At 43.1% G+C, this 23,496-nt stretch overlaps 3 protein-coding genes across 4 annotated transcripts; 2 read left to right on the top strand and 1 right to left on the bottom strand.

Moving 5' to 3' along the window:
• The first annotated feature begins 56 nt into the window (after positions 1 to 56).
• Positions 57 to 908, top strand: ACYP1 (acylphosphatase 1). Its single transcript, XM_015865100.2, has 2 exons — positions 57 to 216; positions 337 to 908. Exons 1-2 carry the CDS (start codon positions 133 to 135, stop codon positions 550 to 552), a joined length of 300 nt encoding a protein of 99 aa, XP_015720586.1. The 5' UTR covers positions 57 to 132; the 3' UTR covers positions 553 to 908.
• Positions 909 to 1,059: 151 nt separating this feature from the next.
• Positions 1,060 to 17,687, top strand: MLH3 (mutL homolog 3). 2 transcript variants are annotated; one of them, XM_015865084.2, is made up of 13 exons: positions 1,060 to 4,693; positions 6,511 to 6,609; positions 7,262 to 7,332; positions 8,334 to 8,438; positions 9,918 to 9,990; positions 10,615 to 10,686; positions 11,682 to 11,790; positions 13,817 to 13,976; positions 15,012 to 15,035; positions 15,226 to 15,304; positions 16,034 to 16,185; positions 16,791 to 16,870; positions 17,257 to 17,687. In XM_015865084.2, the coding sequence occupies exons 1-13, from the start codon at positions 1,408 to 1,410 to the stop codon at positions 17,342 to 17,344; spliced, it is 4,398 nt and encodes a 1,465-aa protein (XP_015720570.1). In that variant the 5' UTR covers positions 1,060 to 1,407; the 3' UTR covers positions 17,345 to 17,687. The 2 variants fall into 2 exon arrangements, with proteins under 2 accessions (XP_015720570.1, XP_015720572.1); XM_015865086.2 differs by lacking the exon at positions 17,257 to 17,687 and having other exon boundaries at positions 16,108 to 16,185; positions 16,791 to 17,251.
• A 499-nt stretch (positions 17,688 to 18,186) lies between these two features.
• Positions 18,187 to 23,463, bottom strand: EIF2B2 (eukaryotic translation initiation factor 2B subunit beta). Its single transcript, XM_015865089.2, has 8 exons — positions 23,255 to 23,463; positions 22,524 to 22,644; positions 21,837 to 21,985; positions 20,975 to 21,138; positions 20,604 to 20,699; positions 20,292 to 20,429; positions 19,518 to 19,584; positions 18,187 to 18,644 (listed from the first exon to the last, which is right to left on the bottom strand). Exons 1-8 carry the CDS (start codon positions 23,415 to 23,417, stop codon positions 18,487 to 18,489), a joined length of 1,056 nt encoding a protein of 351 aa, XP_015720575.1. The 5' UTR covers positions 23,418 to 23,463; the 3' UTR covers positions 18,187 to 18,486.
• Positions 23,464 to 23,496: the final 33 nt, after the last annotated feature.

Here is a 23,496-nt window from a genome sequence, read left to right as displayed (position 1 = left end):
GGACGCCCCGCCCCCCCGCGGAGCTTCGTTCTCATTGGTCGTTGGATGGCAACGAAGTCCCGCCCCCAGCCGCGCTGCGCATGCGCCTTGGGTTGGGGCTGTTGGCCGCGGCCGTTGCGGGTGGCGGTGGCCATGGCGGGCAGCGAGGGGCTGGTGTCGGTGGATTACGAGGTGTGGGGCAGGGTGCAGGGCGTGTTCTTCCGCAAGTACACACAGGTGCGATGGGGCATCGCCGGGACGGGGGCGGGGTGGGGTGGGGTTGGGGAGCGTGGCTCTGCCCGCCGTCGGTCGCTCCGTGGTCCGGAGCCGGCTGATATGTCTGCGTTGTCTCCGCAGAGCGAGGCCAAGCGGCTGGGGCTGGTGGGCTGGGTGCAGAACACGAGGCACGGCACCGTGCAGGGACAGGCGCAGGGCCCGGCCGGCAGCGTGCGGGAGCTGCAGCACTGGCTGAGGAACGTCGGCAGCCCGCAGTCCCGCATCAGCAGGGCCGAGTTCACCAACGAGAAGCACATAACGGCGCTGGAGCACACGGACTTCCACATCAGGAAGTGACATGCACCCGAAAGCTGCCAGCACGGGGCATGGGCTGCACTCAGCACCCAGCACCCAGCACCCAGCCTCAGCCCCGGGCTGCTCAGTCAGCTGGCACCCGGCTCTAGAGCTCCTGATGTCCCGTTTCTAACCCGTCGCTTTGTGTTGCCGTGTAGCACCATCACACCCGTGTCCCCGGGCGGTGGCTCATTGTGTACGATGCTGTGCTTGGTGGAACGCTATGGGGGAGCTGCGGGGTTGGTGCCTGCTGCAAATAGCGCTGAAAGGGGGATCGTTGTGAGCTCGGAGCCATTTGTTTTGTTCGTTCCTCGCATAGAAGTTTATTTTTGTTAGAATAAAGACTTTGCCCGAGCTCAGTGTGTCTGTCTGCACGCGGTGGCTCCTGTCAGGGCCGGGCTCCCTACGTCTGTCCGCTCGGGAGCGGGGGAAACTACATCTCCCATCATGCGCCGCTCTCCGGGAGCCGCAGTTCCGGTTCGCGGGCGCATGCGCAGTGTGCTCCCCGCCCGGCTGCCTCCGCGCTGCTCCGGGCCGGCGGGCGCGTGCCGGGCCCCGCGGCGGTTGCGCTCGAGCCGCGGCCGTTACGAGGCCTCCCGCCCCGCCACCATCTACCACAGCCTCGGGGCCGGCGGCGGGGCGGGAGCTCGTGCCCTCGGGGCCGGCTGGTTACCTTCAGGGCCAGCCGGTCGCCCTCAGGACCTGCTGGCTGCCAGGGCTCGCTCCTTCTTCCTTTGCTATTGTAACGAGAGGAGAAAGAGGTAAAAGCGAGGGGATGGCAGCTCTCAGCCCAGCCCTTTGGTGATGCTTATGACCTGCTTGTGAATCTAACGGGATCCTGTCCGACCTGCTTCTGACATGATCAAGCACTTGGCAGAGGACGTGCAAGCCAGGCTGCGCTCTGGAGTGACGGTCACCTCGCTGGGGCAGTGCGTTGAGGAGCTCGTGCTCAACAGCATCGATGCCAAAGCAACGTGTGTAGCTGTTAGGGTGGATCTGGAAGCGTTTAAGATCCAGGTGGTGGATAATGGCTGTGGCATGGGGAGAGAGGACTTGTGTAAAATGGGAAAGCGGTACTTCACTAGTAAGTGCAGCTCAGTGGCAGACTTAGAGAAGCTGTCGTTCTATGGCTTTAGAGGGGAGGCTCTGGCAAGCATAGCAAACATGGCCAGTGTTGTGGAGGTTTCATCTAAGAGCAGCAAGACAGCAAAAACGTTTGTGAAGCTGTTTCACAATGGGAATGCGCTGGAAGTCTGTGAAGCTGAATTGAACAGACCAAGTGGCGGAACAACGGTGACTGTGTGTAATCTGTTCCATCAGTTACCAGTGAGGAGGAGGTGTATGGACCCTGTGCTGGAGTTTGAGAGGGTGAGACAGAAAGTAGAGGCTATCTCGTTGATGCATCCCTCTGTTTCACTTTCTTTAAGGAATGATGTTTCTTGTTCTATGGTGCTTCAGCTTCCTAAGACAAGAGATATTCACTCTCGTTTTTGTCAAATATTTGGACTGAGCAGGTCTCAGAAGTTAAGAGAAATAAAGCATAAGTCTGGGGGATTTGAGATAAGTGGCTACATCAGTTCTGAAGGACATTACAATAAGAATATGCAATTCTTGTACGTGAATAGAAGGCTTGTTTTAAAGACAAGACTACATAAACTGATTGACTTCTTATTAAGAAAAGAAAGTGTTATTTGTAAGGCAAAAAGTGCCCCTGTGAGCAGACAGGGCTCCTCAAGTCCTGGTCGCCCCCGTTGTGGCCCAGAGTTATACGGGATCTTTGTTCTCAATGTGACCTGTGCGTACAGTGACTATGATGTGACTCTGGAACCTGCAAAAACTCTGATTGAGTTCCAGAACTGGGATGCTCTTCTAGCTTGTGTAGAGGAAGGAGTGAAAAGGTTTTTGAAACGAGAGCATTTATTTGTTGAACCTTGTTGTGAAGACATCAAAGAGTTTAATGAGGATAATAATTTTTGTTTGGATAATGCTCCAGTTACGAAGTCCATCCTCCCTGAGGATAAGAGCATCCAAGAAAACTTTAAGAAAGCGTGTGATGAAATTATAGATTCCTATGAAGTGTTTAAATTGCAATCAAAAGATGTCAAAAGAAAATCAACGGTGGGAAAAAATTCTTCAGATCCTCCAGAGTCAAATAAAAATACACAGGATACTGAAATTTCCTCAAATCAGAAGATTGCTGAACTTGTTGGGCAACGTAGAAACAAAGAAGCTGAGATTCCACTGCCCAAGAAAGATGACACCGCTTCTAATTTCACTGTGTCTGATATGTCGGAACAGGAGCCAAAAGGCACAAACAGTTCCCAAGAAGCGTGTGATACTCATCTCAGATCTTCAGAAAATCTCCGTTCCTCTTTCACAGAAGGATGCAGATCAGAAATAATAAAAATAAGCAATTATGACTTGCGTGGCTGTGCTGAGAATCGTGCAGAAGATGTAGGAAAGCAGCAAGACCAAGTTGTGCAGAAAAGCAGTACAGTTGGTGTCTCAAATAATGGTTTTACTCGGTGGCCATCTGAGAGAGAGGACCCTTCTGAGACTGCAGGGGAATCTGAAACTGTCTATGGAAATTCACTGATAAGACCACATAATGTGAGAGAAGGCGACAGGGAAAGAAGTGAAGTGGTAGATAATGCTGGAAGAGGGGCTGTTAGTTCAGTACCAGAAAAAGTGCATTCTCACTTGGGCCTCAAAATACGTGTCATGCAAAATGAGCCACCCCGTGAGCATAAACAAACAGAAACAAATCTTGCATTAAACATGCACTGCAGAGCTGGCCCTGTCAGTGCCAAGCATACCCAAGCATACTCACACAATGTGAGTTTGCCAGTTCAGGCTTTAAATGCTAAGTATATTTCCATAAATGTGAATAAAGAATATATACCTTTCTGCAGCAGAGAAGTAGGCAGTGCCGATGGAAATGAGCGGTCAGAGAATAAAAGTTTGCCGAGTCAAGCACGTGATGGGAGAGACACGTCCACTGCCACCAGTAAAAGACATTATGAAATATCACATGTATCAGACTTGCCGCTGGCAACATCTTCAGGTATTTCTCACAGTAAAGCTGCAGAAAGCCCTAGAAGACAAATAGCTGCGCCAAGATCACAGCCTTGCAAGAAGCTGAGCCTAGCTACACAGCTCGGTTCATTAGAGAAGTTCAGGAGATATTATGGGCGTGTCAAGTGTACACTACCAACACCATCACCAGAGCAGAGTGAATTTCATCTCCCAGTTTCTAATGCACAAGCAAACTGTGACTTTTCAAGGAGTCAGAATAACAGCCGTGGTCACTTGAGCATTTGTGAGACTCCAACTTTGGATTCTAATAATAACAGCCACGTTTTGAGATCTTCAGATGAAGTTCTACTGTGTAGTGGAGAAACTCCACTGGACAAACGAACCCTTTGCCGCAGTCCTTTGACATTGTCTGATTACTCAGAGGTTAGTAAACAAACTACAAGTAGTCAAAGATCTCCAGGATCCCTATCATCCAAACTGTGCCAAATGAAAAGTGATCACCGAGCAGTACAACAGCTGGGTGAACAACTCCAAACTGATTCAAGTAGAAAAGATAACCACTCTTTTGATCTTGAATCTTCAAATAATGATCTTTTATATAACCCTTGTCAAAGGTATAAAGCCTCAGTGGAAGAAATGAGGGAAGGTCACAGCATTTCTAAGGGGGATGTTTGCCCACCATCAGATGATCTGAGAGCAGAGTCCATGAAATGCCCTGTTAGCCTGTCACCACTCAGCAGCACTGAAGGAGAATGCACAGTTTCTGCAAGTAGTGTTTTACCAGCAAAAAATGATGGCGCTGAGGTCATCTGTGAAGATGAAAGTATGTTAAATGAATCATCAAAACAAAGCGTGAAAGATGCTGACGTTCACTGTGTGGTCTCTCCAAGTAACTTGGCGTTCTCTGCAGACAATGGAAATGTGGGTGATCCCAGGGATGATTTGCGTAGTTCAGACTGGCTGCAAGATTTTGATGCTTTGTTGGGTAAGACAGTCTACATCAATAAGGCAACGGGACTGAGCACCTACAACACTCCTCCTGAAGAGTTTCCAGCTGCCTGCATTACAGACTTAACAACAATGGCTGTGAACGTTGTCTCAGAGAATGGTAAGATGATTTGTTGTTGTTATAAAAATGGGATGAGGAAATCAGTATTTGTTCTGCTAGGTGCATGGAATGTTTTGCTGGCTGCACCTGACACTCACACTGAAAAATCCACTGCCTTATACATAGCAGAAAACAGAACTGTTGGTGACTATGGAGACAAAACAAACATGTTAATGTTAAGATGTTACAAGATGGTTTTTAATAAAATAGTGAAAGGAAATGTCAGCGCTTAGTTTTCGCTAAGCATCATGACATCTACTGTAATCACACTCATATCTAATTGCTGTCATATGCAAAGGCTGCTCTGAAACTTAATTCCTCCCATTTTATTATGCTGGCCCATGACATCAGAGATGGATGTTGATGGTAGGGTAGAAGAGGTTGAAACTTTCACCAATATCCCATTACGTGTTGTTGCTGTACAACAGATGGCAGCAAAGGGGCAGTCTGATAAAATGGTTTCTGACATGGGAGTGCGTGTGAAGCTAAGGAAACTGAATTCCTCCATATCCTTTGCAGAGGAAAAGGATCCGAGGATGTTGGTTGACACTTGGCTGAACATGAGCCAGCAGTGTGCCCAGGTGGCCAAGAAGGCCAATGGCATCCTGGCTTGAATTAGAAATACAGTAGGCAGCAAGAAGAGAGAGGTGATTGTCATAGGCCATGCGCTCCATGTGCCCAAGAGAAATGTAAGGTTTTGCAGGTTAGACTTAGGCATCTCTGAACTTAGTAAGTTGACCGTTACAGGAAAGTTTATCAATTTTTTTTCATAATCAAATTACTTTCTGAGTAATCTAATGTTCTGCATCAACATGATAATGTAATTATTATTCAAGTATTCTAGATGTATATGGTTTGCATGTATGAAGTAGAGAAGTTATTCTTGGCACCTTTTCTGATGTTACCTGTCAGATTAATAGTTGTAATAATATCTCTGCGAGCTCTGAATTCTCACTGGCCTTTGGACAAGAAAATCCTGACTTCATGAGCAATGTATGTCCATCACCAGGCTTTAATGGGATAAAGCCAGCAGTCAGGAGTCGATGGACTGGCCACAGGACCTCATAGAACCTTTTCCTACTGAGCTTATCAGCACACAGCTTTTATTTTTATTTTTTGGCTTTATCACTCTGCCATATTTCCTGAATGCACACCCTTAATTTCTTAGTAGAAAGGAACTTTATTAATTCATTATTATTTCACAAAGAATAGAAATCTGAATTGTACCAAAGGAAGGGTGACATGTTTACCACTGTGCTGGAAATCTGAGCCACTTAATAATCTTGATAACAGTGCAGGTTTGTAATATCATTAAATCATTTCTGGGTGGGTAGGAACATGTTGTTAGACTAACTTTGATAGCTCACGTGGTCTTACTGGCTTGTAGTTTGCAGTCTTACAAGGTGCTGATAACTGCTGGTAACTACTGATGGTGGTGGTAATGGATTGACAGCTCTGCCACACCTGAAAAGAGGGAAGTCAAAAGTGTTTTGATTGTCTGTATGCCATCTCTTTCCTCTTATGGTAAACATTTATGACTGCATTAATTCTTTAAGTAATTTTTATGTGATTAAAATCATAACCAGTTTTTAAGAATGTCAGTCTTGCAGAAGCCACTTTTCCAGCTGCAAATGTATCTGATAATTCTCAGTTTTTACATATGAGCTGCTATTTCTTAATGCTAGATTGCCAAATCAACATAAGAGTCTAATTTGCTCAGGGCTAAGCAAGCATTCATTTATGAAAATATAATTGTATAGCCTTTTGTGTTTTTGCACACTGATGAATTTGCAGAAGTCAATTTATGTTGTTTTTAGGGTTTCAGTGCAGGTGCCATCCCTTTAGAAGTGAGATTTTGCTACCCTTCCTTCCTAGACCTGGAAAAGAGAAGACTCTAGCAAGCCAGGATCAGAGAGGTAGGGCCAGCTTTCCAGGACACAGTGTACTGCTGTAAAAACAAGTCAAAGAATTCTCCCAGGTGTCCCAACAGGAACCCAGAATTACTCAAGGTCTGCTAACAATGGGACTGTGTGAGTCACCTCAGATCTAGAACTGGAAAAAAACCTCTTTGAGGGTTGAAGGTAGGTTAGGGGGTACTTATTTACAGATTAAATACCCAGCTCTTTGTTGAATGATGTCAGTAGCTTAAAGAATAATTACCTAGTCCCTTCTTTGTACTCATTCCAACCTTGGAATGTGAAAAATAGCTTCAATCCACACATTCTTTTTGTGGTAGAATGGATGAAATCACCTTTTTGGTATGTGGCTTTGTCCCGAAGCAGTGGGTAGCTAAATAGGTCCTTCATTTGTTTTTGTTTCTTTTCCCTCCTCGTTTCCAAGGCCTGTAGAATTGTGCTGCAGTGTGCTCAGGAAGCTGCACAGGGTCTCTTCTAGATAAAGCAAACAATAGAGAAGCCCACTCTCATGCTCCATTATTTATCTGTACAATCACCCGTTTTACTAAAGGAAAAAAAAATGTAATTATACTTGTGTGAGGTAGAGGTACCCAATGTACCTTCTGCTGACAGCTTATGGTAGTCCCTGTATTATCTGTGTGCTCTTTCCCAGGTGGTGATGGCGGGTCTCTGCAGACGATGCTTTCAGAATGGGATAATCCTGTTTTTGTTCGCTGCCCAGAGGTAAGCATTATCTTGCATCTCACACCAACACATAGGAGTTATTTTATCTGATATGGGGACCAAAACTGCAAGTATTGTAACTGTTCTGTATAATTTATTCAGTTATACTTTAGACTACAGGCCTTGCAATTATATTTTATAGCTTGTTTATATGTAAGTCATTTTTATGCATGTATTCAAAGTTGGAGAGGCAGGTATTGGGCTAATCCTTTACCTTCAGTCATTTCAAAAGTAAGACTTTCTTGTAAGCTGTCGTCTTCTTTACGGAGATGTTCGTCTTAAAATAAGAAAGTTTGATGTCAGAATGGTAATATATTGTCTGTCCTCTTTGAGGACAGAGTAAAACAACTCATCTTTCTCCTCTGGGCTGCAGTGGGTCTTAAAGGTTTATTTTACTGTAGTTGTTTTCGTAGCCTAGCAGGACTGTAGCATGTGAGAGGGAAACAATGTTGGAACTTTTAGAAAAACTTCCTTTGTTGTCATGAGGCAGCATTATCTTTAATCATCGTGTTGCAAGTGTGTAAACTTACGTATGTAGCCATTTCCACCTGCACACAATGGAGATGGAGTCACAAACCACCTGCTGGTGAATTTTTGAAAAGGAACAATTCTGTTCATTTGTTACAGTGACAGATTCTGAGTCATTTCAGGGTGATGTGTATTTGTAACTCACTCCTCTGGGAGCTTATCTAGGCTGGTAGTCAACATCAGGTTTTCTGATAGGTATTCATAATTAGCTGAATGTACTGAAGTTAGCAGGTAATACCCAGATGGGAAAGTAAGTGGGGATGGAAACAGAGTGATTGCCAGACTGTATCTCTAACTAGTGCTGTGTTTGAGTGGAAAGCTTGGTTTGTCAAAATATGTAGAGCTACTTCCAGAAAGTTTTTTCCCAAATCTGACTTTTTTCTTTCTTTTTTTTTTTCCCCATGTTTATCCTAGGTAGCTTGAGCCTATAAAATATTAATCTAAATCACTTTTTTTTTTTTTTTTTTTTACAGGTAGCTGTTGATGTGACCAGTGGTCAAGCTGAGAATCTTGCTGTGAAAATTCATAATATTTTGTATCCTTATCGTTTTACCAAAGACATGGTTCAATCAATGCAGGTACAATATGATCTATTGCTAGTTTTCATGCTATAATTCCCGCTCAGTTGTTGGGATTTTCTGATGTCTCTGCCTTGTAGGAGAGAGGTATCCAGGGAAATAGATCATATCCTTAGTTTTCACAAACACAATCAGAAATCTTGGTGTATAATACCATCAGACACACATGTCAAGCCAGATCTTAGTATCTGGATAATCATCTATCTACAAAATGACTAAAATTCCTTGGTTGCATGGTCAAATCAAGAGGCAGCCTCATTGCTGCTGCTTTGAAACACTGATAACTAAATGATATTTCAACAGGTGGCTTTTTATATTTCTCGTAAATATTTGCTAGTTCGTGTTCTTCTGAAGTCTATCTCCTATCTCTTATGGTTCTATATTTATTGACTTTAGAAATTTAATTCTTAAGCAGAGTGGTTTCAAAAGCAAATCCTAGATTTCCTGGAAAGACTTGAAATTTCCTTTTAAGATTTATATCTGCTCTGAAAAGTGATTCTTAAAAATAACATTGTAACATGAAGTCTGGCTATTTTAATGCTCTTTCATTGTATATTTTGATAGTTAACTTAAAATCTCATGTGAATATATGGCTTCAGCTTACGTTCTTTGCACTTATAGGTATCTCAAAGTGAATTCTCTCCCTCTCTTACATATTAAAGACTAACAGGTTTCAAACTGGCATTATTCTCATGCAATCAGGTTGCTGACTTTGAGATTGCAGGTTCTGACTGGGTGGGACATGGTAATAGTAAGGTCAGGGTGGAGAAGGATGGAAATGATTCTCCATTCTTTACATTGCATGTGCAGGAATAACAACAGAAATAAAGTTATTACAGGAAACAAATTATGTTTCAAAAAGACAGGAGAAGAAAGCTGTAAAACAGAAGGAAAAAAAAACAGAAAAAAATTCTTAATGTCTAGTATTCCTTCAAAGAAATAGGATCATCTATTCATTTTTGTCTAGGAGGTGGACAGCACGTTCCAGTTATTACAGAACCATGACAGTAGCACAAAGTCCTTAAACACAGCTCAAATTATAAAAGGTTGTTTATATTCTGCCAGCTGTGAACAGCTTTGATTCCCAGCTCCTACAGGCTTCTACACCACCATATTATCCATTCTGTAAATTTCCACCTTAGTAGTTCTTATGCCTGTAACTCTCTTACAAAAGACAGATTCAGAATTATTTTGTTGGATATTCTGCAACTTTCTTATTCATTCCAGACTAAACTGTTTAATGACCAATCATGGTTGTTTGACCTTTTTTTAGTGTTGTCTTCTAGCCTAAGTAATTGCTGTCTTTTCCATATTTAGCCCCTCATTGCATTACAAAGAATACTTATGTAATTTCATAGTGTTGGTTTTTTTAGGCCAAATTCTTTCAACCTTTGGAATTAGAAAATATGCATATCTAGTCCCCCTTCTATTATCTCTTCCTTTTACCACTGGATAATGATTGTTCTGACTATCTTTCAGGTTCTTCAGCAAGTGGACAATAAATTTATTGCTTGTGTAATCAACACTAGGAATGAAATGGATAAAAAGAAAGGTAAGAGCTGGTTAGGTATTAAGGTAGCTCTCAAGTGCACTTAAACTGCAGGGAGAACACAGACCTGCTTTTATTGTTTTTTGCTTTGGGATGATACTGTGAGTAGAGGAAAATGTTAGACTTCACATGAAATTTCTTGGATCTTTTTCTCTTTATTTTGGATGTCGTTGAATGTTCCTATTGCCTTCAGATTAGTATCATAAAAATAGATTATACTCAAATTACCAACATCTTTCAGACTGTTCACAGTGTCTGGATATATTCGTGGCTGCAGCTTACTGAAGCTGCGTAGAAAAGGCTTTCATAATCAGTAATTTTTGTGACCTTTTAAAGACAGCGTTAAACAGAACTATTCTTGGTAACCTCAGCTTTCATTCTGATGTTAAATGAAGACTCCTATACACAAGATTTTGTGATTGCCCTTACTTTAAATTACTCATTTGGATCATTTCAGTTCTGTAGTGACTTTGTTCTGCCAACGGTCTTCCCCTCACTTCACACCTATGAAACCTACCGGTACTGATCTTGTAAATGTGGCCTCTAGGGAGCTGTCATTCTTCTTTCCAATCCATATGGCCATTGGCTACAAAGTTACCTATTTTAAATCTCTTGTACATTTTTTAGGTGGAAACCTTTTGGTTTTGGTGGACCAACATGCAGCTCATGAACGGATCCGCCTGGAGCAGCTTATTGCAGGTGAGAATGCGGATGGTTTCAGGAAAGATGTGTAAACAAGAGCTGTCTTAAAGGGAAAGCTCACGATGTTGTCATAAGGATAAATCTGGGCCATATCGAGCCAATAGAATATTGATTTGTCACCTTGACCCTGATCTTTAGCAGAGAGCAGCCATTCAGTGTTTGTAGGAGTCATAGTATTGGCAGCTGAAAATTGTTACAGCGCTTCCCAAAATAGAAAATATGCACCCTACCTACACAGACCTATCAAATTAAAATAGGCCTGATGTAATGAAAGAGTAGGAAGGCAGATAGGAAAAACAATGAACAGGAAATAGAAAACCATCAATAAGAGTATGTGATTACACTGTGAAGAATAAGACATGGTGTGCAGACTAAAGAGCGTAGTTTGTTTGGTTCCTTTTTAGCTGAATACCACACTTGAAGCCTACATTTTTTACATTCTGAAACTGTTTGCAAGGAGATAATGGTCTTTTCTGTAAGCCCATTAGCCATTGGTTTCAGCATTAAAAGGTACAACTATCCATCAAGTACTTAAGAATCACAGACTTTCTCTTTCATTGAGAAATACTGTGCAGTTCCTGCAGAGAGGTTTCCAGGAAATCTGCTCCTTTTGGTGAGGTACTGAAAAAAGTTGAAAACTGAAGGGAGAGATGCTTAATGAATAGTATTTTAATGCCGTTTATGAGAGATTTTTTCTGTGGAAAAATCGCTGTGTGTGAGTTGGACTAAATATATCAGTAGGTTTTTCTTGCTATTTAGGGTGACTCTTTTTTGGAACCGGTGGGAAAAAAACAGAGTGGCATTAACCAACTTCTCCCTTGGGACTAGATGTCTAGTGTGTGACATTCCCAGTCCTCCACAAGTTCCAGGAGAAGGCATTTTGTGGTCATTTTTAATCCAAACAGAGGATTACATGCCAAACCATAAGGTCATTGAGGGCAATGCCTGTATAAGTATTCAAAGAGGCATATTTCTAAATGTTTCATTCACAGATTCCTATGAGAAGGAGGCTGCAGCGTGTGGCAAGAAGAAATTACTGTCTTCCTCCGTCTCTCCCCCTTTAGAGATTGAAGTTACAGAAGAGCAAAGAAGAATTCTACGGTTAGTAATGCCCAGTAGTGCTAAACTGTGGAGGAAGATTTCAATATGTATTGCTAGGTTACCACATCTGTTGATTGTTTCCTGAGCAGAAACCAGTAGGCTATATCTGTACTGTGGAAAATAGGTGTTCTTCTTGGGCACATCACTACATCTCAAGATGAAACCCCACGGTGTGCAATCCCTGTGCCACTGCAGTGTTCTGTGCTTTCCCTGGCAAACCAAACTGTGATGTAGCAGCCAGAGGAGTGTCCCTGAAGTCTCCAGCAGTTCCTGCTGTCTGGAGACCAGGACTTGGAAGTGCGCAGTGGAGTGCAGTGCCCATAGTATAGATACAGGAACTGCTTTAATAGACTCTGGAGAGGGGAGGGATGGGCTGTGGAAAGCCTGTGTTGTGAATCCTTCAAAAATGCATTCCTTAATTCTAGATGTCTGCCAAGACTAACTAATGAGCACTGTTTCCCAAATGTTTCAGAGTGGTGTACTAATTACCATTAGGAAATTTAACTTTTGTATTGCAAGAGTTTAGAGCTAGATACAAATGTATTGCTGGTCTGTTATACACATACTGAACACTAATTAATCCTTTTTATTTCCTCAAAATATTCCTGCCTGCCTTTGCATTTGTGTGTGCTTGTTTTTCCATGCTGTACTTCATGTTCAGTTGAAGTTCTCTGCCAATTTCCACAGGTCTCCTTCACTGTTATTCTCCAGTTCCCCTTTTTTGTGACTCCTGTGGCAAACTCAACAGCTTTTAAATCACTCTTTATTAAAATTGCTGCCTATGTTAGGAATATGCTTGTTTGGTGGAATGTCCTTTTTGGGTGTATTCCAATCATAGCAGTATCAGTGGTATATGTTTGCTAAGTCTTTTGTGTAACAATGGCAAATACCAGAAATTGTAAAGGAAAGTGTAAAGCACCATTACGTACCACCTGCTGTATGAAAAATGTGAGAACATAACCGTGGCTCCTCATAATTCAACAATATTTGGATGTCTTTGTTTCTATCCTTTTGTGATATTCTTACCAATATCACAATATTTTTAGTGCCTCTAGGTCAACTCTGAATTATTTTTACACTAATCTTTGAATATCTTTGTATCTATCTTGATGGCCAAAACCAAATACAATATACCAAATGACTGCATCCCACTGATTTCTGCAGCAGCTTTGCAATAGTTCCCCTGTCTTCTGTCTGTTACGTCCACACTTGGTATTTTGTCTGTTGGTTTTGGCTACTGCTGATAGCCCAAACTGTTTGCTCTGCTTGCTTATTGAGCTGTCATGACAGTGAAATACAGAGAGGGTTTTTGAATTTTTGCTTTTTAACGTAGAAATCACCAAAGTGTACACATACATTGAACTATTTGATGGTTGCTGACAGTTTCTTCAATTTCTGATGTCAAGTTCTCATCTGACTGAGAGCTCCAGTTTTTGTGTATTTTTCCATCCATAGAGTGACACGTGTCAGATTAATTAAGGCTGTTCTTTCCTTGGCTCTCTTTGCCTTACTTAAGAGGACATGAGTCCTTTAAGCCAGCATAAATCTCTTAAAATATTTTTCTGTCATAAGCATTTGCTGCTATGTGTCAGTTGAAATCAACTGTTTTTTAGGCTAGACTTAAAGCGGTCTTTGTAGTGCATAACTTTAATGTTTGGAGGATGTGTAGTGCTGCTATTTGTGTGATAAGTTGGCATTTTTTCCTTGAATTGAACATCTTGTGAATCTTTAGAAAACAAAAAAATTATACATTTGAATGCAAAGCTCTCTGCATAGTACAGAAATATTGTATCTTGTGGCTGAGGAACACACAATATGCATAGTAGATTGGGGTGAAAAATGTAGTAGAATGCAAAGTAAAAGAGCAAAATTAACTGGAATCTCAAGTATGGTTTCAAGATTAGAAACTTTTAGGAAGAAACGTGGAGACTACACAAATATCCACTTAAGCTGCAAAGAAGTAGCTGCTTCTGCTTTATTTCTGTTTTGGTTGTTGTAGTTTTGTTTCATTATGCTTTTTCTTCAGGTGCTGCTACAAAAATTTGAAGGATCTGGGCCTTGAATTATCATTTCCTGAGACCAACAGCTCCTTGATTCTAGTGAAGAAAGTGCCGCTGTGTTTTACAGAAAGAGAGGCCAATGAACTACGACGGAAAAGACAAGCTGTCACTAAAAGCATTGTGGAGGTCAGCTGTGGATATGGATCAAAGCAATTTGTGATACTGGCTTTTTTTTCTGTGTTAATGACCCAAGGTATAGAATATCTTTTCTTATAAGAGAGACAAAAGTCTCTTGGCCAATGTAGGTGCCATCTCACTTAGCAGCTAAACAATCCTATGGTTGAAATCCCTGAACTATAACAAAAATGACAGAAATCTGTTTCATACTTGAAGTAGTGGAAAAGCAAAGAAACACAGTAGGTAGTTCAGATGTTTAATCAGTTTTCTGCTCATTCTTCCTGAATGCTTGAATGAACAGTAAAACAATTTATACTGCTGATACAGAAATATTACTTGTTAGGATTTAAAGTTCTAGTGAAATCTTTGCGTAGGCAGTTCAGCTTTCTAAAAGCTGTTGTTGAATAACAAAAAAAAAGCTGTTTGGAGAAGAAATCACTGAATGGATTGCTTGCAATTTCCATTGTAAACAATTCTTTACAACCATAAGTGTATCAAGGACTCTCCTTAAAAATTGTTTCTGGAGTACTGTGTTCAGCCAGTAGGCTGAGCCATTGTGAATCAGCCTAGCCTTGCCACTTACCTTTTTCTATGTGAAAAGATGATCCAATTGCTTTTTCTCTTCCAGCTGTGCTAGAAGCAGGGAAAAGTCAAAGTGCACTCTCCAGTGTGCCAAGAGTGCTGGTAGTAGTGGAGAAGGGTTTTAAAAGATAGGCATACGTCTGAATGGTACCTAGCTGGAGATCAGGTCTGTCCCTCGCTAGCAGTCTTTCATAGGTGAAGCTTCAAGATCTCATGAGCATTTTGTGATACTTTTTGTTTTAACAAGGACTGGCATCACCTCTATGTGATTAAGAATTTCTTTTATCTTAGATATCAGAAATGAAATCCACTATTATTTAAAGAAGCGTACAAGCAGCTGCATCATTTTTTCTGGGGTATATCTGGAACTTACATATTAAATTATACTCAGATGTGGAGAAGAGGGATGCGGGCAGTGAAAGTGAGAAATACCAACTTACTGTCTCACCTTTTTCTTTTCAGGAGCTTATTCAAGAACAAGTTGAGGTGAGTAGCTATCTGCTTCTGAAGCTGACTGGAATAATGCAAAGCTTATTGAAAGAACTAGGGGAAATAAGCATGTTAAGCACCAAACAAGAGATGAAGATTTAGGTCATTTGAAGCTCATTGTTGTTACAGTTCTCCTTATTCTTCATCTTAAATGGAATGTAAGATGATGTTCTCTTACTAATTTTAGCTAGTGCAGACCGCGGGAGGAGCACGAGGGACACTGCCTCTGACATTTCTGAAGGTGTTAGCTTCCCAGGCCTGCCACGGTAGGGCAACTGTACTTTTATTCTTCCATTTATTTTTTAGCCTTTCCTTATAACATAAGTCCTGGCATAGTGGTTTCAGAATGTGTTTGTAGGAATTGCAGGGTTACAGACTGTTTCATAGCCCATTTTCATGGTGTGACATTGCATTCTAAAGAAGTCTTACAGCTGAGAGGCAGGACAGAAATTGCAGATAGCCTTCTGAGTCTGTGAATGCTAAAGATAACAGACAGTTCTTTTAACATTCTGCTTTAATTTCCTCTGGATGCCATTAAATGCCCATTTGCAAGGAAGGGCTTTATGGCAGGGCTGGCCATAAACAGTAAGTTTGCTTTTGGAATTAATACCTGTCAGTGGCAAGTGTATAGAAGTGATATCAGTTCTATAGAATTGATAAAGGTTGTCTTCTGATTTTACGATCTTTTGACACATGAGCTGATTGCATCTTCAGCCCTTAAAAATAAAGTCTTTTCTTACAACACTATCTGAAAAGCTAGAATCTAATAATCCTGCAATCCATCTGAATCGGATTAGATTAAACAGTTTAGGCTTTGGGTAGCTGATCATTAAGCAACAGTGTGGTTAACTGAACTAAGCCTTAAGCCAGCTTTTACTGTTAGTCTGTCTTCCCTGGGAGCTGCCTTTCTTTTTAAGTAGTAGCTGTGGAGGGAGGTCTGTTGGGTGGTTTGAATTCTCTCTGGCAGCACGTGCAAGAATTTTATGTCCTTCCAGGAGCTATTAAGTTTAATGACAGTTTGAGTCCAGAGGAGAGCTGTCGGCTCATGGAAGCTTTGTCATCTTGCCAGCTGCCCTTCCAGTGTGCTCATGGAAGACCTTCTATGATGCCCCTTGCAGATATTGACCATCTACAGCAGGAAATACAGGTACTGTGTGGGGTACTGAAAGACAGAACCATGCTCTGGATTGCCAGAGGCATATCATGTATGCATGTTAGAAATAGAAGTACCACTGCTGCATCTTGAACTTTTATGTAGCTGTAATTAGTAAAATAAAACTTGAGAGAATTAAGCCTCTGTTCTGCAAAAACTTTGGCAAAGGTCCTACCATGTTCCATTTGAATGGTTGCACTGACTTGAATGGAGTCAACTAGTATTTTAAGTTAAGCATGTATTTAAAGCAGTTACGGTTTATGAGTGTAAAACTTTGAAAACATGTAAATGCAGATATTCTGCCGGGAGCAATGATGCTAAAGATTAAACACCTACTTCCCTAAAGTTGGAGATGCCATAAAATGGGGGGAAAGAAAGCAAAGACATAGCAACATGAAAATAAAATAAAATATAATCCTAACTCCTTCCCTTTTTCAAATATTGTCCTATAAGTTATTAAATTAGCTGCTGTTGGAAGTCATGTGGGACTTTGAATTAGATGTGAAAAAAATGGGAATGTTTCTATTAGAGAAAAGAATATGGAGGCACTGAAGTGAGTTCACTTGTGACTTACAGCTTCTTAATTTTTCTCCCTCCAGCCTAAACCTAACTTAGCTAGACTGCGGAAGATGGTGCGAGCATGGCAACTATTTGGAAACAAAGACTTTAACCAAAAAAGGTAAGATTGCAAACTGCAGACTCCATAAGTGTTGGCACAATCCAGGTTCTCTTGTTAAACAGCATCTTGTGTGGAGCAATGTTCTCAATCCAGCCCAGTAACCAAAGTTTTGCCCTGAGCACTGACCTAAGCAAAAGAGACCAGCCAGAAGAGCATGGCAGAAGCCCACTCCTGGAGCTTGGAGAAACATCTTCAGCACTAAGGAACTTTGTTGTAAACCTGAGTCATATGTTAGTGTTTGACTGTTGATGTCAAGAAGTTGCATCCAGTCAGTTACTGCAAGCTTGGCAGAATTCCATGTAATACAGAGACTTTTAATTAATGTATTTTAGAGTGTTTGAAATGGAGGAGGTATTTATTAATAAAATTAATTAAACTTTCCTTAGGTTTCTGACAGTGGTTGGAATGAGGACTGACCAGCTTCCTAGTAAAAACAGGTTTGACATAGGCCTAGGTAGGCCTGTGTCTTTTTAACTTAACACTGACACACCCAGCTGTTTTCTCCCACCACCCCGCAGTCTGCATTCTTGAGTGAGTGATTTCTAAATCCTAGCATAGCCCTGCTTTCTCAGTGTACAGAAACAACTAAACAGCTTGCTGCATTTCTTACAATAGGCAGATGTTGTTTTTTCCACAGGTTCCAGTTCTATTTTGTATCACATTCTAAGCTAGACAGGAGATGATTATTTTAAAACAGTAAAAGATATTTTTCTTTAATCACCGGTATCTTTGTTCTGTGTAAAAAAGCAACTTAAAAACAGATCAGATATTGGAATCTGCTGTTTCAAAAATGAAACAAGGAGTGGAAGCTTCTTTCCTCTGGTGTCTCAACTGTGGTGTGTAGTATATTAGCATACATTGATAAAAGGGACTAAGAAATGAACCACCTTGTGAGAGCCTGAGATTTCTAAGATGTTCTATGCTGCCCCTCACAAAAAGCATGAAGTTTCACAATGAGGCGAGATGTTCACCCAAGGAGAATGATTAGTCACCCAGCAGTAAAGGAGGGAAGACCCCAGTCCAGAGGCAAAGCAACTTGCTGACATGGCTTCTGAAGTCCACCTTTCATCAGGAATGGAATCTCTGTTCCAGCGTTTTCCAAAAAGCTGGTTTGCATTTCAGTAGCTTAACAAAATTTGTCCAAAAGTTCTACCAGAAGTTCAGTTTCGAAGCACATGGTCACTGGCAATTACATTTTTAGATGAAAGCACACCTTAATCTTACTACTGCAACACAAGTACAGGCAGCTCACTGCACTCATAAAACCCCGATTATTTAAGGAAACTAATTCTGCATGGAAAATGATTAACACTGAGAGCACTGTAAACAGCCTTTATTGCAGCACGCTTTGAAGTAACAGCACGGCTGCCCCAGAAAATGTTGCTTTGCTGTTTCAAGATTGGTTAACAGCTTCATGTGGCTTGTAACAAAGCAGAGGTCTCGGGACAAGTATAAGAACTGTCTTCTGCTGCTTTCTGGTAGGAAAGGTTGCACTGAGCATATTCCCTACCGGTTCCCAACAGCAACCCACCTTTGCAACATCTGCTTTAATTAGCTGCTGTATCTTTCTAAAGAGAAAGACAGAACAAGTCTGGACAGTAATATGCTTCTTGGTGTTAGAGTTCATAGTCATCTGGATGGTAGAGCTCACTCATGAGGCGGTAGATGTAAGAAGGTGCATTACCCCCAATGTTAGAAATGAAGAGAGTAATGAGCTCTGGAGGGACATAGTCGAACACTGGGCAGTGAACGTTGATCTTTGCCAGGATCTCCCCTGAAAAATGTAGAGCAGCAGCATTAAGACATAAGCAAACCAAAGAAAGTATATTTAGCCTTCTGCACATCTTCTCAAGTTCCTGGAGAAACTGGTTGGGCCCATGACATCCTGAAGTCCTTACTGGGATATCCTGAGTCCTTTTGAACTTCCTCACCAATGCCTTTGAATTATAAGTATACAACAATCTTGGACTGGAGTAACATCCTCTGCTCTTTTGGTGCTTTTTACTCATAGTAGTCCCCAGTCCTCTCTGATGCGGATTTACTAATTCATCGCAAGCCTGCTAATTTGGAATTGAAATATAAGAATCCCAGTGCTCCCAAAGTTACCACCTAAACAAAAGTTCAGAAGGCCAAAACAAAAACCTGAGCCAAACTTGATCCATGACATAAAAATGTGTCATTTGAAGTAACATTCGTACCTGAAAGGGGGAGACTGAGCAGCCACCTTTCTAAAGAGGACGCTGCTGCGGAAAACTCACTGCAGAGATACGTGATCTGCTTGCTGAAACTCCATTACTGAGTTTCAAGAAGTTATGTGAGCTGTGGGAAGAAAAGCAAGCTGCCCTCATTGTTGGGCATCTGTTGTGTCCCACAGGAAACTGCCACCTGTATGACACCGTTATCACAGTCCTACAATAAAGTGCTGAACAGTGCAGACCAGACGTAAAACTAAAAAGATGAAGTGTTCCAAAAAAACTTTTCTGTATTCTCTGAAGTAAAGAAAAATACATATAAAACAGGATGGTTCCCAGCACGTTTTTTCCCCCTTAAGAGAGCAGGAAACGATTTGGGGTCTTAAATGTACATTTTGTATCAAATATTAAAAAACAAAACAAAAAAACAACAAATGAACTAGCTTGACCAGTACCTTCTGTGAATGGCAGCACTTCCTGTGGTGACACAAACTTTTGAAATGAATCTTCTTCATTAGGGAACTGAATGAGACAGAGTACAAGAAGGTCAAGGAAATAAAGAGCATCTCATTATCCTAGTGCAAACATCCTGAGTGCTAGAAGGAACTAAAGCAGTGGACGAAGACTTGCCAGGGAACAATAAAGCTCTTCACAACAATCACATAATACCCATGCCCAGTACTTCTGTACTGTAGCATCTACAGCAAAAGGTTTTTCCTCAGAGCTTCTAGAACCTCCTGTGGCCTGTCTGCCCTTTTACAAAGCCTAGGGAACCAGAGAAGAGATGTGACTTCTCAGTCTGCAATTTAATCTGACAACACTGAAAATACTGAGCATAGGAAATAGTAGAGAGCATCTCCATCTACCACTTCGGTAGGCACAAAGGCTCTTTCGCTACTAAAAATATATACAGAAGAAAAAGAATGATGATGTCACTCTCTAGTAGCATTGGCTCACTCAGCTAGTAGCAACCCTATACTCTGTGCACCTATTACTCAGCAGATTTTGCAAAGAACTGAGCATTGCAGGCAGAGCTTTGAGACCTTGACCTGCGCCAGATTTAGGTGAAGATCTCCTATCTGAAATAACAGCACTACATGGGGGAGATGACTCATCTACTAATCCTACCTTGGGCCATGTGGTGCTGTCCACCCTGTTTTCACAAGCAAAGTATTACCCCGTTATTTCTCTTTAAAGAAGATGCAGAACTGAAGAGGTGCTGTGCTTACCTGGGGTGAGAGCTTGAACATAGGGGCGCACACAATGAGCGGCGTGGAGTGGTGTTTAGCTGCTAGTGCCAGAGTGTGAGTACCACTCACAGCAATCAGCGCACCGTTGGCCAGGATTGTCTTTGTACCAATGATAACCTTAAAAGACAAATTAGCATTAGAGAGCATGCACCACAGCAAACTGAGGAAGCTGAGCTTCCAGGCTCACACCCTTGTGGATAAGAGGGAGTTTGTCAGAGCAGCCAGCAAGCAGCTGGAGTTGCAGGGCATCTACCTGCCATGAACACCCACCAATAGCAAAGCCCTCCTTACCTTGTTGACTCGAGACATGACAGCAAAAATAGCAGCATCACTCATGACTGTAGTTTCAATGTTCTCTTTAGATAGTCGGACAGCCATTTCATGACCCTGAAAAGAGGGACAAGATAATTTGTGTCCCTAAAACCCAGCTCCTGCACTGCAGTTATAGAGACATTAGCACTCAGTTCTTGTCTGAACTGCAAAACCATCAAGCAGTGGACCACAAATACAGCCCTCTGACTGAGGGACAGAGAGTAGAACAATGAGTTGTCTTTAATCTTTCAACTGCAGAAGCATTCCTGTAACATTCCCCTTGCAGATGTTCTGCTGACAGCTTGTCTCCAGATACAAGAACACGTGTGACAACACGGCCCGGGCCTTACCTGACAGAAAGGTGCACACTCTGCCACAATGACCTGGAACTTGCGTTTGCGGGCAGCTTCCTTCAGGAAGGCCTCAACAGTGCGTGAGTAGCCGATGGTCATGATCACCTCATTGGAATGGATGTGCTCCAGTGCCTGCATGGCAATGTTATCGGTGGTGCCCTCTGTAACAGAATGAAGCTATTGAGTGGAAGAGAAGCCAGGGAGAGCAGCATCTGCGCAGCTTGCTCCAGTAACATATTTTACTAAAGTGACACTACAAATTCTGGTAGAGCAGAAGCAGCTTTTTTCCTTATTCTTTTCACCAGCGAAGAGGAAGCAAGAAGCCGGCCCTTGAAACACCCTGTGCTCCTGAGAGAAATGGCCATCATGAAAAGTCCATCCCTAGGGAAGTAGTCTGGGCCAGCACCAGACAAGCACCATGCCCACACGATGGAAGTTCCAGTTTTACAGTCCAGCAGCACTACAACCATGTAAAAGAAGACATGGGACAACCTGGGCTTCAGGAGGGGCACTACGTGTCTGTTCTGTTACAAGGTTGTAGGATAAGAAAACATCACAGTACTTTGGGCACAAGGGTGAAGTAATGCTCATAGGGATTACATCCAACCTCGGCAGATTGCTGATACCCTACTTCACAGGGCTCAATTTAAGACTTACCAGAAGACAAACAGCATAGGCAGACACCCTTGTTTCTGATGCTTCTTTGAACCAAAAAAAGCACAGCCTACTCCTGTTACACACTCCTTCATATTAAACCACCCAGTTCTTCACTGTCATTTTTCCAGGTAACAGCAAAAGGAAGCACCAGCCCCATCCCATAAAGATCTCTGTTCATGAGCCATTTCAGACCCACTCGTACCTAGCTCTATTAGCAGCTCATTGATAGCTTCAATAACGTTTGCTCTGAGGGAAGGGTAGGGAGTGCTGAAATCCTCGCTCAGTCCTCCAGAAGTCAGAAGTTTGTGCAGGGAATCTTGCTGATCACTTTCCTCACTGCGCCCATGAAGTCTGCAGAGAAAAAGAGCCCTTCAGCCTCAGGAGATCATGCAGGTGCAAAGCATAACACAAAGCAGCTCCTGAGCTAGCATCCTCACAGCACGTGGGTGCGAATGGAGAGGAAGGAAAACAGCATGCAGGGGTCATGTCACACCGAAGAGCTTCCCTAGCCATCTCTGGCAGAACCTGAAGCTCTGCCAGTGAGCGCTTCCCAAAGTGCATCCAAGTGCAGCAGGTGGAGCTCACAGCTACTGCTACAGTGGAACAGACCCTCCTGGGGATGCAAGAAGAGAAGTGGCCAGGTCAGAACTGACTGCTGTGAGGAGGAGAGCTTATGTGTCCACTAGAGGAAATGCTGTCAGCTACTTTGAAAACTGCAGGTCCATTGGTACTGGTGCCCTTCCCTCTATTACTAAGCTTATTGAATCCCTCTGTAGAAGATGCTGAAACAGTAGGTGATAGAAACCAAAATTATCTCACGAAAGCAAAAGCACTGCAGGAATCTGCTCTGGGTTCTTGGAGGGGCAGAGAGAGCACGAGGGCACCTCACCGGCCATACTCCTCCCGAATGACCTTCAGCACACGCCGCACCATGTTGCCCACAGTGGTCTCAGATGGCTGCGCCGCCGTCATCCGCCGGCCCTCCGTCCGGATCAGATCCATCAGCTCCCCTGAAAGGGGGGACAGCCTCAGTTATAAACTGTCTGCAGTATGAATGTGTCAGACCTGCTCATCCACCACAGAACAGCCCTGCACCCAGATGCTGACACCAGTAACACAACACCACAGCAAAGCACAGATGTGTGCAGAAAGCAACGCCACAGTTTGCTCTATAGGACTTTTGGGTTACATGAATCATCTGTATACAATGCAGACTTGGGACTTATGAAAGATCATAGGTGGCGAGTATAGACAAAGAGGAAACTCCTCTGCAGGTGAGATGGTCAGCATTCTGAACGACATCGCCGAGCTTTTATAAAGACCTTATGTACACTCCATGAACAGGACGGCACTCAGGATGCCGACATTAACTTCCTAAAAGCGAGAGCCACATCCCAAGAGGCTTCTGCAAGGAACTGCGTACAGAAACAGCTGCCGGCAATAGAAGGACGCCTGAGCCCGCCCCCGGCCCACGGCACAACCCCGACGGCCCCGAAGTTGCCGAGTAGCGCGGGCAGACGGCAAGGAAGGACACGGGCCATTCGGAGGGAGCCCGGGCCCCGCAGCTCCCGGGGCTCCCCGCCGCCTCCCTCCCCCTCCAGGCCGCAGCCCGGCGCTCACCGGCCCATCCCCACCGCCCGTGCGCGATGATCTTCCGCAGCAGCGACAGCGTCTGCCGCGCCGTGTCCTCGGAGCGCGGCCTGTGCCCGCCGCCCCGCAGCCGCGACACGAAGCTCTCGATCTGCTCCGACAGCTCCGAGCCGCGCTCCGCCGCACCCGGCATGGCCACACAGCGCCGCACGGACGGGCAGCGCTTCCGCTTCCGCTCCCGTCCCGCCCCATTGGCGCACACCCCGGCCCAA

The sequence above is a fragment of the Coturnix japonica genome, chromosome 5 (assembly GCF_001577835.2).
Source record: "Coturnix japonica isolate 7356 chromosome 5, Coturnix japonica 2.1, whole genome shotgun sequence".
NCBI lineage: Eukaryota > Metazoa > Chordata > Aves > Galliformes > Phasianidae > Coturnix > Coturnix japonica.
Note: the sequence above shows the minus strand (reverse complement) of the source record. Positions and strands in the feature narration are given on the sequence as shown.

Coding starts and splice junctions, on each gene's coding strand:
- ACYP1 (XM_015865100.2), top strand. CDS start 133: ATGGCGGGCAGCGAGGGGCTGGTGTCGGTGGATTACGAGGTGTGGGGC. Junction 217..336: donor TCTTCCGCAAGTACACACAG/GTGCGATGGGGC, acceptor TTGTCTCCGCAG/AGCGAGGCCAAGCGGCTGGG.
- MLH3 (XM_015865084.2), top strand. CDS start 1,408: ATGATCAAGCACTTGGCAGAGGACGTGCAAGCCAGGCTGCGCTCTGGA. Junction 15,036..15,225: donor TTATTCAAGAACAAGTTGAG/GTGAGTAGCTAT, acceptor TACTAATTTTAG/CTAGTGCAGACCGCGGGAGG. Junction 15,305..16,033: donor AGCTTCCCAGGCCTGCCACG/GTAGGGCAACTG, acceptor ATGTCCTTCCAG/GAGCTATTAAGTTTAATGAC.
- EIF2B2 (XM_015865089.2), bottom strand. CDS start 23,417: ATGCCGGGTGCGGCGGAGCGCGGCTCGGAGCTGTCGGAGCAGATCGAG. Junction 20,700..20,974: donor AGTGTGCACCTTTCTGTCAG/GTAAGGCCCGGG, acceptor CCCTCTTTTCAG/GGTCATGAAATGGCTGTCCG. Junction 19,585..20,291: donor TGTTCAAGCTCTCACCCCAG/GTAAGCACAGCA, acceptor TGTCTCATTCAG/TTCCCTAATGAAGAAGATTC.